The sequence below is a fragment of the Anastrepha obliqua genome, chromosome 3 (genome assembly GCF_027943255.1).
Source record: "Anastrepha obliqua isolate idAnaObli1 chromosome 3, idAnaObli1_1.0, whole genome shotgun sequence".
Lineage (NCBI taxonomy): Eukaryota > Metazoa > Arthropoda > Insecta > Diptera > Tephritidae > Anastrepha > Anastrepha obliqua.
In genome coordinates this window covers 62,024,359-62,041,601 of record NC_072894.1, presented here as the reverse complement: position 1 = coordinate 62,041,601, position 17,243 = coordinate 62,024,359, and the positions used below count along the sequence as shown (strand labels likewise).

The 17,243-nt window shown below is 36.3% G+C and overlaps 1 protein-coding gene across 1 annotated transcript in view; it reads left to right on the top strand.

Moving 5' to 3' along the window:
- The first annotated feature begins 2,264 nt into the window (after positions 1–2,264).
- The window catches only part of LOC129242456 (ammonium transporter Rh type B-B-like), a 74,722-nt gene continuing 59,743 nt past the window's right edge, over positions 2,265–17,243 (top strand). Inside the window, exon 1 of the mRNA XM_054879101.1 lies at positions 2,265–2,515. Coding sequence (XP_054735076.1) covers positions 2,356–2,515 — 160 coding nt within the window. The 5' untranslated portion in view covers positions 2,265–2,355. The remainder of the gene's footprint in view (positions 2,516–17,243) is intronic.

Sequence of the window (17,243 nt, the reverse complement as noted above, 5' to 3'; positions counted from 1 at the left end):
TTGCATTACCCTTTTTCAGTTAGTATTGCCCTTAAAAGACAACTGTTAAAATTTCTTGATATTCTATTCATTAGTTCGTGAAATATTGTGCCAAGAGTGAGTCCAAAAGAATCACGTGTTTTATTTACATAACTTCTTGATGAGAAAAACATCGTTCAAACGAAGCAATGTCTTGAAAAGTATGATGGGCACTCCTTTCCATCAAAAACAACAATAAAATAATGGGTTGCTGACTTCAAAAGTGGTCGTAGAGACACCGATGATGCACAGCGCAGTGGACGTCCAAATGAGGTGGTAACACCAGAAAACATCAAAAAAGTCCACAAAATCGTTTTGAATGATCGAAAAATGAAGTTGTGTGCGTTAGCTGACATCGTAGAGATATCAAAAGAGTGTGTTGTCTTCATATTGCATGGGCATTTGACTATGAGAAACGTCTGTTCAAAATGGGTGTCGTGTTTGCTCACTGTTGACCAAAAACGAGAATGTGTTGATGATTCCAAACAATGGCAAAAGTACATGAATTGAACTTCGAATTGCTCCCACATCCACCGTATTTGCCAGATTTGGCTCTTAGAGGCTACTGGCTGGTAAGAAATATCGCTCAAATTAAAAGGTTATCGCTGAAAATGAGGCCTGTTTTGCAGCAAAAGAAAAATTATTCAACAAAAGTGGTATTGAAATGTTAGAGCGGCGCTTCAATGTTTACGTATTTTCTTTGCTAGGTCCGGGACTTTTCAGCCCAGGTGTTACATGTACTATATGTACTCAATTTTAGGTAAGCAAGCGAAAAGGATTTCGCACAGACATTCGATTCAGCGTACCAAGTAGGCAACATTGCCTTTTAAGTTGTTTGACGCAACTTTAATTTTTTATTTGTTGTGCCCGCAAATATTTGGTTTCTTCCTAAATAATTAAAATATTTCTAAAAGGAATTATTTACTACGACTTGAATTCTCAAAAGCCTTAAAGTTACTTTAAAGGTTGTTTTAATTTACTAAAGCAAGAATTGTCATGCAATTTTAATATGGGGCAAATACACTGAAATTATCTGCCAATTGCGATGTTAATTCTTAATGTGCAGCAACAAAGCCACAGTCAAATGTGTTTTTGTAAGAAACTGCATACCAATTTACATTTGCATACGTATTTATATGCAATATATCCATTGAAAGGAGGTAAGTGGCTGTCTATTGGCAACAGACCTAAAATTACACTCAAACACTTTTTTATTCATTTCAAAGTCAAGTAATGCTTAATGCACAACATTCCAAAATGATTATAAGTAATTGAAAACAGAAGTGCATGCGAGCATATTTAGCGGCCTTTGCATACGAACACTTCTGTGCGAGTATTTACATTAGAACAAAAGCATTTGTGTTATTAAAACTAGCGCAACGACAACGACAGAGGAGACCGTTCCACACATATACACATAGGCAGCAAAAGTATTTTTGGATTAGTGTTTTTACTATACGAGCATAAACAAACGATATCGCACACTTATTGTGCCTAATCACCCCTCGAGATCGGAACTACGTAACTGCCTCTGTCACTGCTGCCACAACTACTGCTGCCTCTGGTTTTGGTGCTGCGTTGTACGCCACCCTCAACGTCGCTTTTTCTCACAATAGCCTATCGCCCTAAACGCCTGCGGGAGGCGCTCGTCGCCAGATCATCAAATCAAGTTAGTAGTAGTAGCGTCAAATTTCGCACATACATATGCGCTAGATAAATATCACGAAACCAAATTTTTCAAATATTCCCCAGCAGTTGGGCGATGCGGACGTACATACCAGGCAGCAACTATAAGCGCATAATACTATAGAATATTCGCAAAAGTTGCAAAGAGGAAGTGATATTTTTGAAACGTGTGGTAAAAATCTCAAATACGACTCAGTGAGAATTTGTAAGGTAACCGCGAAAGTGTACAGCATCGAAGCTCGCGTAACAAGTGCGAAAGTGTTTTATAAATTTTGAATCAATGCGGTTTATGTGATTTGCTTATAAAACAGGCGAATAACTTTGAACTTTAACTGAATTCAAATGCATTGAACTGGTAAAACGTATTATAGCATTTTGGCTGAGCGCACATATACATACATACATTCACTTGTACACGTGTGTGGGCGTGAAGCTCAAACACTGAGCTACTAATGCAGCTACTTAGCACAACCATCTCATATTGAGCCTGACAATTTCGTGGCAAAGCTATACGTAAATAACTTCGTTCGCGTACATTGATTTCTTCTCAAGCCGTACCTTGACTACGGTGCTGTCGGCTAACCGTGCACTTGTTTGCATTGAAATTCTTTCTTTCTTCTACTACTTTTGGCGTATATCCGCTGTGACAAGATGCATTCGCCTGTCACTAAAGTGACAGGATTCGTGGCCCTGATGATTGTGCAAATAATTTTACTTGCACTCTTTTGGCTGTTCGTGCGCTACGGCAATGAAGCATTACCAAGCGATGAAGGCAAAGAATTACGTGAACAACACGTTTCCATATATCCACGTAAGTATCCGGGCAAAGTTTATTTCTCAACGTCTTTTATCCTAGCTCTAAGTGAATAAAGGAATGGAATAACTTGGCTAGTGTGAGAATAGTTGAGCGCAATAATACAAGCACACGATTTACGATTTCGACGAGTGTTAACAGGGAAAATAGAAAATTCATAAAAAATCACAAAAAAAAAAAACAAACAATTAAATTTCTAAAAAGCAAATGTCGGAAATATGGGAGGAGATGTGTATGTTAAATAACGAGGCTGATGATGGGATAGAAGCTCGCAAGCACCAAAGCTTCACGAAAGAATAAAGAAAAATCAACGTGAATTGTGGGGGGTCAAGTCATGAAAGCTGCACTAAGTTAATGCACCGGCTCATTCTGTATTGTCTATCAAGCAGTTTCTACCTTTTCTATATGTTTCCCAAGGTGAAATCTGCATCAAAAAGAAATAATATTTTAGTACATTGAAGCTGTAAGAGAGAAAGCTTCAGAAGTTCCGAAGGAGTGGACAGATTATTGACAGTTGGCAGATTAACACTGTGCGCTGTTGGGTTAGGACAGGGAGTAAATATTGAAGTTTATATATATAAATGCATATGTAAATATGTATGGAATCAAAATAAAATAGTTTACTTCATCACTCTTTTGATCTAGTAGCCACTTGTCGTATGTGTTGACGCTTAAGAAAATGACTGCTGTTTCAAGATCTACTCAAGAGTGCGCTATTCAATATTTATCATCTTTATCATCAGTTTATCATCATACTTAATAACTTAATACTTAGCCAACTTGCCTACGATAGTTGATATAATATTATATAAGTATTACTTTACATTCAATAAAAACAGACCACGCGACGACTATTTTCATTTATTAAAAAAAAAATCCAAGTTAGATGCTGAAAATTTATTTTTATTTATTTATTTGTTTACATGAAACACAATTATAAATCATTATATTACACAATTAATGCAATTATCCGCCTAAGCACTCACATATGTATGTATATACATACAAATATAATTGGCGCTTACACCCTTTTTGGGTATTTAGCCAAGCTCCTCCTCCTATTTGAGGCTTGCGTCTTGATGTTGTGTCACAAATGGAAGCACTCACATAGCGCTGAGTTTATACTACTTCTAGAAGTATTCTCGCAAGCAATTATTGCTACCAACATTCAATGCTGTCCCGCCAAAATTTACAAAAGTTTTATTGTACGAGAGGAGTTAAAAAAGTTCACTGAATGTGAAGCAAATGATGTGAAATTGCTTATGAAATACGTTTTTTTACGATATATTCTCCTGAAATATTTAATACTTCAAATTTGGTAGAAATAGCCGACGCACTTGATAGTCATCAGCGGAATATTTTTCCCTAAGCTTCTTTCAAGTTTTCGCAATTAATAATAATTTATATTTGAATTTTTTAAAGGTGGTTAAAACTGCCGCTTTTTCAAATTTTTATTGTAAATCGATAACGAATTCTGGTAGATGGGAATCAAAAAACAAAATATACTCGTACCTGTATCAACGATTGGAAAATTTACGTTTTAATTTTATTTTAGAGTAGGTAGCCGGGTTTAATTGTTCACTTTTTTTATATTCTTACTCCTCTTAAGCACTGGAGCTTATGTGATTCTCACATTTTTGTTTTAAGTGAATTACAAAAGTGAAGCCCAGATGATCTTTGACATTCGTCAAGTATACCTACACCACAATTTTCTTCAATAGAAAAACGGGTTCAAATTATTGAAACTTATTATAAAAGTAGTTTATCTTTGAAAACAACATTTTGCAAAATTCGTTATTTTTTGTTGAAAATGGTTATCCGAATGAGTAGACAATTTAAAGGTTGGTGAAAAAATTTCACGAAACTGATCCTGTCGAGTATAGAAAAAGGACTGGGAGACCAAAACCTTGGCGTTCTATTGTGAATATTGATCCTGTAGCGTAAAGTGTTGCTGAACAACCTTCAACATCCATATCTCAACGTTCTCAACAATTAGCCATTCATGAAACGACTGCTTGGTGGATTTTACGTGTGGGGGGCATTTAAATAATGTCATATTTCACATACATATGTTAACACAAATGACCCTTTACAATATTTTCAAATTTTTTGTAAGTAACAAGGGATAACATTTCAACCTCTAACTCCTCAGTAGATGGACCCTTTTTTCTCTCTTTTGTGCGAAAGTGTAAAAAATGCCGATTAGAATGCATCCCATAACGGTATAAAATGCATCATGAAAGTATTTGTCATAAATTCTATTATAAGTCTTCTAATACGTCAAGTTCAAAATTCAGCTTAAACGACTTTGACTTAACTCAGAACCGTGAATTATTTAAGGGTCAATTCCATGGGTGTTAAAAACTTTTTCGGTGAAAAAATACTTTTGCCATAGAAATATGAAGAGCGTGAGTGGTGAGTCTATTTGACACGAATTTCCTCTCGGGTTTGGTGGCCTATAGATTTTTTCTGGCTCAAATTGATAGCAGATGTAAGGACAACCAAAGTTCAAAAAAAAAAAATAAGGAGTGAGTAGATTGGAGGTACTTTTTAAACTAGGAGTTTTTTGACAGATCACGCGGGACTACTGTCAAACGCATAATTTTTTTCAATATTCATTGATATTTCATCGTGGAAAGACTTACGTCTAAACAACGTTTACAAATCGTACAACTGTTTTAAGAAAATCGACGTTCTGTGAAAAGTGTTCATCGCGCGCTTAGTCCAACTTATGTAACCATCCTACGATTTTGGCTTAATAGCTACCTGAATAAACAAAATCGCCGTATTTAGGCTGAAGAGCCACACTAAGTCATTCAAGAACAGCCATTACATCTATTGAAAACAATCGTTTGCCCTATGGTCTTCAAAGACGAGGCTGCGCCAATGTAACAGTGAATAGCGAACGCTATCGCGCCGTGATAAATAGCTCTTTTATTCCGGAAATTGAACGCCGTGATATCCACAACATTTGGTTCCAACAAGACGGCACCGTCGTTTCGGTGAGGAATCTATTCCTCATCTCCGACCAGTGGATTTGCCACCAAGATCATGTGATATCACAGTTGCGGTCTTTCATTTTTGGGGGTATGTAAAGTCTAAATGCAGTCTCGATTGAGGCATTGCAAGAGAACATTACTAAAGCTATTCATGAGATACCAGTGAATCACTCGCAGTTGAGGTCAACATTTGAAAGGGATGATCTTTAAAAAATAAACGTGATGAATAGTTCTACACAAAAATAATAAGTATTGCCCAATCAGTTTGAATTTTCGTTTTTTATTTCAATTTAAAAGCCGATACCTCTAAATTGACCACCCTTTACATTCTGTATAATAGAATATATAAGTGAATATTATATATTATACATACATATGTATATAGGTACGTAACGTAATCAAACATAACAATCATAAATCCCAGCGAGTCAAAAACATACCTCAAAATATTATCACTTCTATTCATCAACACAAGAAACACGGAGCGCAATAAATTAGTATTTAATCTTCAACGTCACAATGGAATTGCAGGTAATAATTGCACGCAAACGTAAAATTAACATTTGTAATTATAGTTTATAATAATAACTTATCATTAATAATATCAGTCAACAAATTGAAAAATTTGGAATTTTTGTAGATATACGAGGAGTGTTAAAAAAATAAAGTGAATTTTCAAATTTCGCGGGCTACCTGCATTCGACTTTCGATCATTATTTTATTTTTATCTTGGTACACTTGTCGCTTGTTTTTGAGAGGCATAAATATGACAAGTGTTTTGCGTGTTCGGCGATATTCTGTTATCGAAAAAAATGGTTCAAAGTTGCATCAAAATGGAGTTAAGTGCTCAAAACACTTGAAATGTTGACAGTGGCTTACGGTGAGAGTACTCTGAGTCCAAGACATGTTTACAAGTAGTACAAGATCACAGAAGGTCAAGAAGATGTGATTGATGACGCTCGCTCTGGACGTCCCAGCACATCAACAACCGACGAAAATGTTGAGAAAGTGAAATTGTTATGGAGAATTGTCGAATCGCATATCGGATGGCTCATGCCATGCAATCTTTTCGGAAATTTTGAGCATGAAGTTTCTGGCAGCGAAGTTCGTTCCAAAATTGCCGAATTTTGACCAAAAACTACGTCAAATGAGCATTGCTGAGGAATTGTTGAATGACGTCAATGATGACCTAAATTTGCTGAAAATGATCGTAACTGACGAATCATGGGTATATGATTATAACATCGAAACCAAAGCGGAATTGTCCCAATGGAAGAGTCCGGGAGAGCTAAGAGTCGGTAGCAGAAAATCGCCGAACACGCAAAAAACTTGTCTTATTTATGCCTTTCACAAACAAACTAAAAATGTTATATTGCCATAACCGTGTATATATCTTCCAGACGAGTGTACCAACATAAAAAAATTATAATCGAAAGTCGAATGTACGTAGCCCGCGAATTTCGAAAATTTGACTTATTTTTTTAATACACCTCGTATCTGCGGTTCACAGGTTACATGATTCAGTAGACCTTTGCGTTTCAAGGCACATATCATAAAATAGAGGAGTTGGATGCAATATTATATTTTTTCATTTCTATTAAATCCAATTTTTAAAATTTGTACCAACATACAGCCTTACACAAATATTAAATAAACTCCAGTCAAACGGGTCTTCCCCAGCGAGCTGTGTCAGGAGATATCATTTACAAAAATTTGCATATGTATCGCTCAACAACATTTACGCCATTAGTCATTCGAGAATCTATTGCTTGCTTTCTTGCTTTCCGTCATATAAAACTTTTCACTACAACTCACAACCGAAAGCGCTGTTGTATGATATGAGTATAGATATGTATGTACTAAGGATGCCAATCCCGAAAAGTTTGAAATATCGAATTGAAACAAGTACATAAAAACTGGTTTAATACAAAATTTCATCATCATCATCGATGCTTGATCCTTTATGCGGAACATAGGTCCAAAGTATTACAAACTTTGCTTACAATAAACGATTTTCAACTTGGTTTAATTTACTAATTGAAGCTTTACGCTTCAGAGAAATCAGCCGGTTCTACATTTCGATTCGATTTGAAAAGCAAAACCATTCCGATTAGTACTGTTCTCAATTCTGAGTGATATTGAAAACTTCGAGATAATATTTGAATCGTTTTCATTTGGATTCGATAATATATTTAATTCAGTATTGCTTCAGTAAGGGCAGCCATTAGTCCGGAAGTATGCGAATTCGAGAAATTTAAAAATATACTCACATATTTTCATAAACCTACATTCCACAACTACAACATATTTTCATAAATAAAAATTTTTGATGACTGAGATTCCAAAATGAGTATGGTCGAATATTATTCGTGATGCATATTAAAAGGAGAGATTGATGAGTATTTAGCAGCAAAATCTAAAATATGTAATTTTCTTTCCGATCATTTATGATTTGATTAACGGAATTTTTTGAATATAATTTTTAAAGAAAGATTTATGAAACAAAAGACTAGAGAAATAATGGATGAGAATTTTTTTAACATTTTGAAGATTAAAGCGGAAGATTGGCAGGTGTTACTTGCCAATTACTAATTTAATTTTGACTACTTATAAGCAAAACTTTTCAAACCGAAAAAGTGTCGTCGGAAATCAATCAAAATAACTAAAAATCAAAATCGGTTTCATATGCAACAGGTTGAAGTTAAGATTCGAAGATTCCACTTCAAACGCTTTACTCTTCTCACATACTCACTTGTTCAATTAGTCTTGAGATTCGAAAAGAAAAACACAATTTTATGGTTTGAATTACACTTTATTATTCAGTATAGACTCACTGAACATCAACACACTTGTTCCAACGAGATTCGAATTTATGAATTCCATCACTGAAGTGAGAACCTGAAAGGGCTGCAAAATACGCTTCCACAGCTGTTATAAACTCACCATTTGATGAAAAACGTGCGTGAGCAGCATGCATTTTTTTTAGGTCTGGAAGCAGATGAAAGACGCTTCGGGCCAAATCTAGAGCATACGGTGGATGCTCTAACGATTCAAATTTTCATTGATTTTAGCTATTGTCAAAATGCTCTTGTGACAAGTTGCATTGTCGGGATGAACCTTCTTTTTTTCTTTTTCAAACTGGGTAATTTTTTCAAAAATATTTTCCTTCAGTTGGTCTAAGAGGTAACAATAACATTCAGAATTTATTGTTTTACCAGTTTGCAAGTAATTCTCAGACAAAATTCCTTTCTCATCCCAAAAAATTGATGCTAACACCTTATTTGCCGATTTTTGGGCACGAACTCATTTCGTAGCCGAATAATCAGGTTTACTCTTCTCCTTAGTCTCATGTTTTGATTTCGGATCATTGAGATAGGCCCAGGACTTATCCATAGTGATGAATCGACGCTCCACTTTATCATTTCGAAAATGCTCATAAATTTATTTATTTATTTATTTATTAATAATGAAATACAATTATAAATAACTATATTACAAAAAGAGGCACTAGCTACTAAGACTATCGGCCAGGTCATAAATTTAAAATGGTTTCATTTCATGCTTTCAGTTGTTGAATTTTTACTATTATAATATATAAAAAAGTGGTGTCCCAAGTTGAGTCCCGCAACGAATTCCAATATCCCGGGATTGCTTTGGCAATATCCTGAAATAACGTGGTAGAAATTTGCTGCAAATATTAGCCTGCTTTGTATGCACCCATAATATCGAATGCCATTAGCTATAATCAACAGAGTGCTTATCATGGGTGAGAACATTTTTACAGCCGACATTGTAACAATGCTTATACATACATACACACATATATTTTCCCATAAATAAAAAAATACATTGTCATTAAAAAAATATTTAATACACACACACACATTGCTGCGAACCTTTGATGCCTGAGGCTCAAAATTTTGACGTCTCGCATATGTTCGGATACAAGTTGTCAATCAAATTATTCGCATGAAAAAATACTGCAAACACAGCAACGTTGCAAACAAATGGTACATACATACACGCGTATATGAAAATCAAAAATATTCACAATTTTCGAGTGGATAAGCACAGGCGCATACAAAACTCCACCATTTCTGGATGGCGTATGTAAGCAATTCATGATGTAAGGTATGAATGAAAAATAGTTTCGGCCATAATTTGATGTAAAATGGAAAAATTACGTAAATTGTTAATAGCTGTATGTTTAACGGACTGTCTGTATAATATTGATAAGAATATTGTTGTAAATAATTTTATAATAACATAAATTCGCACAGAAGTTAATATATAGCACTAGACATATCTGCGTTTCCGTCTGCAGCTGTTCGCCCCCTACCTTAAACTTTGTTTTATGATGTTTTCACTACTGATTATATTGTACTAAGGTCTCTTTTATGCGGTATACCCAAATGGATATGCGTAGCTCTCATTCGGTAGGACCCGAGTTCGATACATCTAAATCAAAGAGACGGTATTTTCTAATAACGGTAGACAATGGCAAACCTTTGAGAGTTTTCTATCTGAAAAAGCTCCTCATAAAAACCATTCATATAGGCCACTCCTTTTTTTAAACAACATCAACAAGCACCCAATTAAATTTCATTAATTTTATAATGATCAGGTAAAGAAGAGTCATATTTTTCAACTACTACACTTGAAGTAACCTTTGAAAGAGCACCATTAATAGAACGAATATGTGTGTTTACCAGTAAAAGATAGCAGTTTTAAAAAATTAGTTCTTTGGTATTGCAATTAAATTTCAAAATAAATAACTTTAAAATAGGCACACTCTGCCTAAGGTATTCACAGTTATTGAACTCTGGCCGAATATCGCTAAGAGTTAATTTATACGTAGTTACCTTGGATCCTCTGGAAACTCGAAAATTCCTAATTTGGCTGTGGTGCATACTATTACTACTACTAGATCTTCCCCTTGAAACCTTTTTGTACATCTATAGGCCAATCCCTTTAATTTGGCAGTTCATTTTTAAAGATCAGACAAACGGTGCAGGTATGATGGCCGCCACAAAAAATACCTTCGCTTTTATTACATATTCATATAGAAGATGTATAGATAGATAATATTAAGAATATTTTTTTCGCCACACAGATTGCCGTCGCAGCAATTGTATGTTCAGCCTACGTGGACTCAAGACCCCCTGTCTGAAATTCTCACCATCCTATTTAATTTTTTTGTCTGCAGTTTTATCATCTTTTACTTACTACTAAGATATATAGCAACGTTGCTCAACACCAGCAGCGCCGTCAGAATTGGGAAGGACCTCTCCGAGCCGTTTGATACTAAACGAGATTTCAGACAGGGTGACTCTCTGTCGGGTGACTTCTTTAACCTGATGTTGAAGAGGATCGTACGAGCCGCAAAACTTAATCGCTCAGGCACAATATTTTAAAAGAGCGTCCAATTGTTGGCGTATCCGGATGATATCGACATCATCGGCCTTAACAACGGCGCTGTTAGTTCTGCCTTCTCCAAACTGGATAAAGAGGCAAAGCGAATAGTTCTGGTGGTGAATGAGGACAAAACGAAGTAACTCCTGTCATCAAACTGTCGGCACACTTACGTATCGGCACCCACGTCACTGTTGACAGTTATGATTTCGAGGTTGTAAAGGACTTCGTATACTTAGGAACCAACATTAACACCGATAACAATGTCAGCCTTGAAATCCAACGTATAATCTCTCTTGCCAACAAGTGTTACTTTGAACTAAGTAGGTACTTGAGTAGTAAATTCCTCTCTCGACGAACAAAACTAACACTCTACAAGACTCTCATCATGCCCGTCCTAACGTATGGCGACGTTTGGAGTGTTCGAGGAAAGATTCCGCGTAAGATTTTTGGACCTTTGCACGTTAGCAACGGCGAATATCGCAGGCGATGGAACGATGAGCTGTATGAGCTTTACGCCTTTACGCCATGGACATAGTGCAGCGAATAAAGATTCAGCGGCTACGTTGGCTGGGTCATGTCGTCCAAATTTTCGATGACGCTGAGGCATAATTGAGGTTCTATACCGTTAATGTGCCGAATTATCTCATCCTTTAGCTCTTGAATTGTTGCTGGTTTATCGACGTACACCCTTTCTTTCAAATAACCCCAAAGAAAGAAGTCCAACGGTGCCAAATCACATGATCATGGCGGCCAATTGACATCGCCGCAACGTGAGATTATTCGGCCATCAAATTTTTCGCGCAAAAGAGCCATTGTTTCGTTAGCTGTGTGACAAGTGGCCCCGTCCTGTTGAAACCACATATCGTCCACATCTATATCTTCCAATTCGGGCCATAAAAAGTTCGTTATCATCTCCCGATAGCGAACACTATTCACAGTAACTGCCTGACCGGCCTCATTTTGGAAAAAATACGGCCCAATGATGCCGCCGGCCCATAAACCGCACCAAACAGTCGCTCTTTGTGGGTGCATTGGTTTTTCAATTGCACGTTGTAAGCGTGTAAATGGAAGGCTTTATGCATAATGTCCATCAACGACGAGCGTGAGAGGTGCAATTGTTGGGCACGACGACGAGTTGAGGTGGACGGCTCTCCAACCACACTATCGCGAAAAGCAGGAATATTTTCTGCAGTACGAGCTGCACGAGCATGCACTGCTGTTTTCACATCTCCTTCAGACCCGGTTTGCTCAAACTTTTGCACAATTTTTCCGATTGTACGCACATTTGGACGATTAAATTGACCGAAAAAATCACGAAGTGCGCGATATGCATTTTGATTTGAACGCCCGTTTTCATAATAAGCCTGAATAACTTTAACGCGTTGCTCGATTACCTTTATTCATGGTTCAACTAATTAACTCAAATGAGTTAGTCTTAAATTGAAAAATGTCAAATGAAATGCAGAAAAAAACTTGACGTTTAGGTGTGGTTCACATTCATCATCGGCCCTTAAAATTTAACCACCCTTTACAAAGCTTCTATCAGAACTACGATAATAGTGAATGGATCTAGCCATCATGTATTTCCCCTTATCAATACAGATTCAAAGCAACGCATTGCGTGTAAATTCCTATCAATAAATAACTCATAGTCGGATACGTTTTTGAGCTTAATTAGCTTCAAAGGGAAAGTGGAAAACGTAATAAATTTGCATTTTGGTATTTGTGAAAACTACAATGAACCACTTTGGATATTTTTCTTCTAGTCGTTGGCATATATCTGCTGATGTTTTGACACAACTACATTCGTGTACCCAATAGATCATTAAATAGGACAACTGCATTAGTAGAGAAACTTCTAGTGGCTCAAAAGATAACAAGACGGGTAATTCAACATTACTGAATAGCTCGTCAAAAAGAACCTCAGAAACTCCACAGGCATCAACGAGCCATGTAGTTATTGAACCTTTGTGGATCTTGCCAAAACCTCAAAAGCCTATTTCCAACCGCAAAAGAAAGAAATCAAAAGCAACTGTGTGAAACACCTTATCTCTCAGCATTAATTAGGAGAAGAGCAAAAACACAGAAAAAAAGAAAAAGGCATCCGAAAAATTTTAAGAAATTCAAGTTACAAATTGGCATGATTCTATTCAGGGTTAGGCATAATGCATTAAAATATATGATAAATGGAATAAGCATTTCACTACCACTACTCCTTTAGTGGTACTTAAAAGACGAATTTTTGTTATCACTGAAAATTTAGTGATAGTGAAAAAAATGACATTTTCACAGTAAAAATCTTTACTGATAATTAATATTTTTCAGTAACTTGTCACTGCTTCTTGAAGAAGAAGGTATTTCCACTGGCACAGAAGAAGGAAGAGGTGTCTGATATTTTAAAACCAGTTCTGTATATAATAGGAAAGCAGTGTAAACCATCAATGTTCTTATGGAAGGCTGTAATTTTACTTTCTTCTCCTACTAGTTGTCTTTTAGTGATAATGAATTGGGCATTTTAAGTACCACTAAATTTGCACGATCGATATTTAAAAAATTATCAGAATGGTATCAATGCTTATCTCGGCTGCTTTTTTAAATACATGAGAACTGTTGATATCGATGACTATGGTTTGATAGCTAAGGTTCGCGAATCGTTTAACGCCAGAACAACGCTTCGAAATTGTGGAAATTTACTTTGGAAAAACAAAACTCTGTTCGCGTAGGTTACAGGGAACTGGCGGAATTATCGATCCTGATGCTGAGTTTTTGTTTCCAAAAGCTAATCAGCTACACATCGACGGCATTTAGTTCTAGCAAGAACCATACAGCGCGCTTAACAATCGATTTATTGCACTGATCGAATGGACCAACTAACTTCTAGACACGGCGGACATATGCCGATATTCAAAAAATAAATACTATGGCAGCAGAATTCTGCCCGCTCATTTCACTCGTCCACACTCGACGTTTTTCAGATCAGAACGAAGTAATCGGTGTGTTGATTTCCTCATATACCAGCAACCCAAAATCAGTTTTTTTCGTAAACAAACCGTTGTCATAACCCCGGTTACTTCAGCCCATCAGCTGATTATTTCAAATTCAGAAATTCTAAATTATTTCAATTCACAACCGTCAGTTCTTGGTTATACCTCTAAATATATTTTCACCGTGGGCTCAGGCACTCTCACAATGAGCTTTGCTTGTAGAGGCGCTGTATGGCACTAAGTGTACGCTTCAAATTAATTATTTCATGAACCCTCTGAGATGTGTACTTGGCAAACTTATGGCAAATTAAGATGCAACTTGCAGTATATTTACAGGCGGGAAAGAATTTAATCGAAAGAGGCTTAAGCAAACGGAAATGGAATGTTTTGTTCTATTTAAAATAAAAATAGTTTCACTCACCCATTTCAAGGGTTCACATGCAAGCATACTTACATTTGTGAAAGTATGTACGAATGTCGGAAGCATGGGTGATAGCTTCAGCTGAGTTTCAAACATCGGTTGTTAATCGTATAAAGTCGCAGTTTCAATATCGAATGCCCCATTTCTGCAGTCAAGGTGATGTTTTTTGGTTTTTTTTATTTTGAACGAAGGTGCCCTTTAACTTCAGCGCAAAGAGGAAAGCGGGTTGACTTTGAAATTCGGGGTACGCCGATAAGAACTCGAGATGAATAGAATAAGCTCGAGTGTCAAACGTAACATTCTAAATTAGAAACAAAAGTAAATCCACGCAAAATTAACCCGATAAAGACTGTTTTCGTTTAGCTACCCGCAACTGCATACATGCACACTACTTATACGAATTCCTATCGAAAAATAGTCGCATCCTGCCTGCAAGAAAATTACGAACTGGTAAGAAAGAATTCAGAAATAAGCAAAGAAGTGCTATGAACTGCATAGTGCATACAACTACACAATACGGTTAGTTAACTTTGCTAAGGGGCTGTAACAAAAATATTTGGCAATCGTCCCAGTGCGTATGAAGCTTAGTTTATATACAGAATTTATTGAAAGCTTCATGCGCTTTAGTATATTTAAATCCACCTAAGCAAGGACGTTGGATTTCCTAACCGCTAAACTGATAGCCGAGATAAAACTCGGTCATTAATCTTAATACAATTGGCCTTTGACAATGCAATTGCAACAGCTTAATTGAAGCAATTAGACCAAATTAATATGCATGGCCAATGAAGTACAGCTTTCTATATCACTACGCACTTATGCATGCAAACACACAATTGTACTCGTATATATGTATGTAAATACGTAGCCTTTAGGAAGTGAGAGCATTCCGCTATAAAAGAAATAATTCTGTTTGTTGGACAATTAATTTTCTTTTAACACACTATGCCATTCCCTCTCGCTGATTTCCGAAAATCTATGGCGATATTCCACAAAGTTTCTCATAAAGTGAATGCGAAATCCTTCTCCAAAACTTCTCTTGTAATGCAGGCAAAACCATATCAGCAAAATCTTATGGATTATAAAGGATGGTGTCAACTTAGTGGTTCTTCACCTATAGAATGGTTGGAAGCAAAGTATTTACATAAGTAATTTACGTGTTATTAATATTTGTAGCCAAATTTCTCGTTACGCAAAACTTTTTTGTGGAAAAATATTATTAAACTTTTCACCTTTTAAGTAGCGCACAATGAATACGAAATGCACTTCATAGCGGCTGAAGGTTGCGGCGGCATTCGAGTATATTGGCGCTCACAGTCACCAACGTAAACGCAGGCCGGTGTCAGCTGTTACGATGAAGCTAATGAGAGTCCCATTTAAATGAATTCTCATCACCCTTCCATTTCGCAGTATCATAGTATTTATCCTCGGATTTTGGATAAATTCCGCAGAATCGTGTCAGCTGATTGCTTCTTACTACACAGTGTTGCCAAACAGTACATTTTGAAATCATTTACAAAATACACTTAGAAAATTTTTAATTTTTATTAAAATAACTTAAGAACAATTTTGAATAATGTTAATTATAGATAAATGAACTATTTGAATTTGTTGGTTTTTGGCTTTGGTTTATTAAACAATGAGAAATTGGAACTGATAACGCGGATGTGTGTAAAAGTGAGTATGCAAAAATAAGAATTGAATGTATTGTGTAAATATGTAACTAAAAGAACGCAGTTGCTTTCTACGGAATAAATTTTGCTCAATTTTGTGTGTCCTACGGACCTGCGGTAAGGTACTACAATACGTTGGGCCCTATATAAGTACGTCAGAACGATGCAGGGTTCGGCCTTCGACGTGTAACCAACTTCAGACCGCTCGCGCACGTGATGCACGGGATGGATGCACAATAATGGATTTCAAGCGTAATACTGTGATTGCATTATATTTGGTTCAAAGTCAAGCCTTACAAGATCTATACGGCACATTATCTCACACCAAAGCAGCAACAAGTCAGACTCTCTCCAATTGAGAAAGCGAAAGAGTTGCTTCGCTTGGCCGAAAGCGGTTATTTTCCGAACATTGTGTTTTCTGACGAGAAAACTTTTCAAATTGAGCAGTTCATAAACACTCAAAAGTGATGGGGTTTATTTGACCACGGTAATGGTTTGGGCCGCTGTAACCGAAGATGGGCACTCTCCAATCGTTTTCATCGAGCCTGACGTCAAGGTAAATGCGATATATTATCGGGAAAGGAGGTTGCTTTGAAGCCGTGGGCAAACAAACATTTCGGTGGCAGATCATGAACGTTTCAAAAGGATTCGGCACCGCCTCACTGGTTCCAATGGCTCCAAATGATCCCATTAAAACCACCTAATCAATAATTCTAAAGGCCCTATTGGTTTTTTAATGACGAGAAAATGTTAAATGTTTACAGCAGAACTCATTGGCTGTGGTATCAGTAGTACTGGCAATAAAGTCATCAGAGAACCAGTTCAGGTTTACTATCAACATTGCCTGCAGGGAACATGCAGTATTATGTAGATATGTTAATTATGTATAAATATGGACGTTTGTTTGTTTAAGTGCGCATCTTTAACTTTAATTATAAAACGATAAATTCGCTTAATAAACTGATGACAGAATGATAATGAGTGGCTCAGGAGTGTATACTTATATATATACTTAAATATTTTTAACTACGCTGAAGTGTTTAATTGGATTATGTTTTATCATGCTGAGTGATGAATAAAAATTGATGTTTAAAAGTGAGTGGCTTAATAATGATATATGCACTAGAGTCTCAGTACTACTTTTACAAGGGAGAGAGACTCAAATAAACTCTATGGGATTCTTGCCACCTCTGGCATTACACTTTTATGGCTCTTATCGGCTTCTTCGCAGAT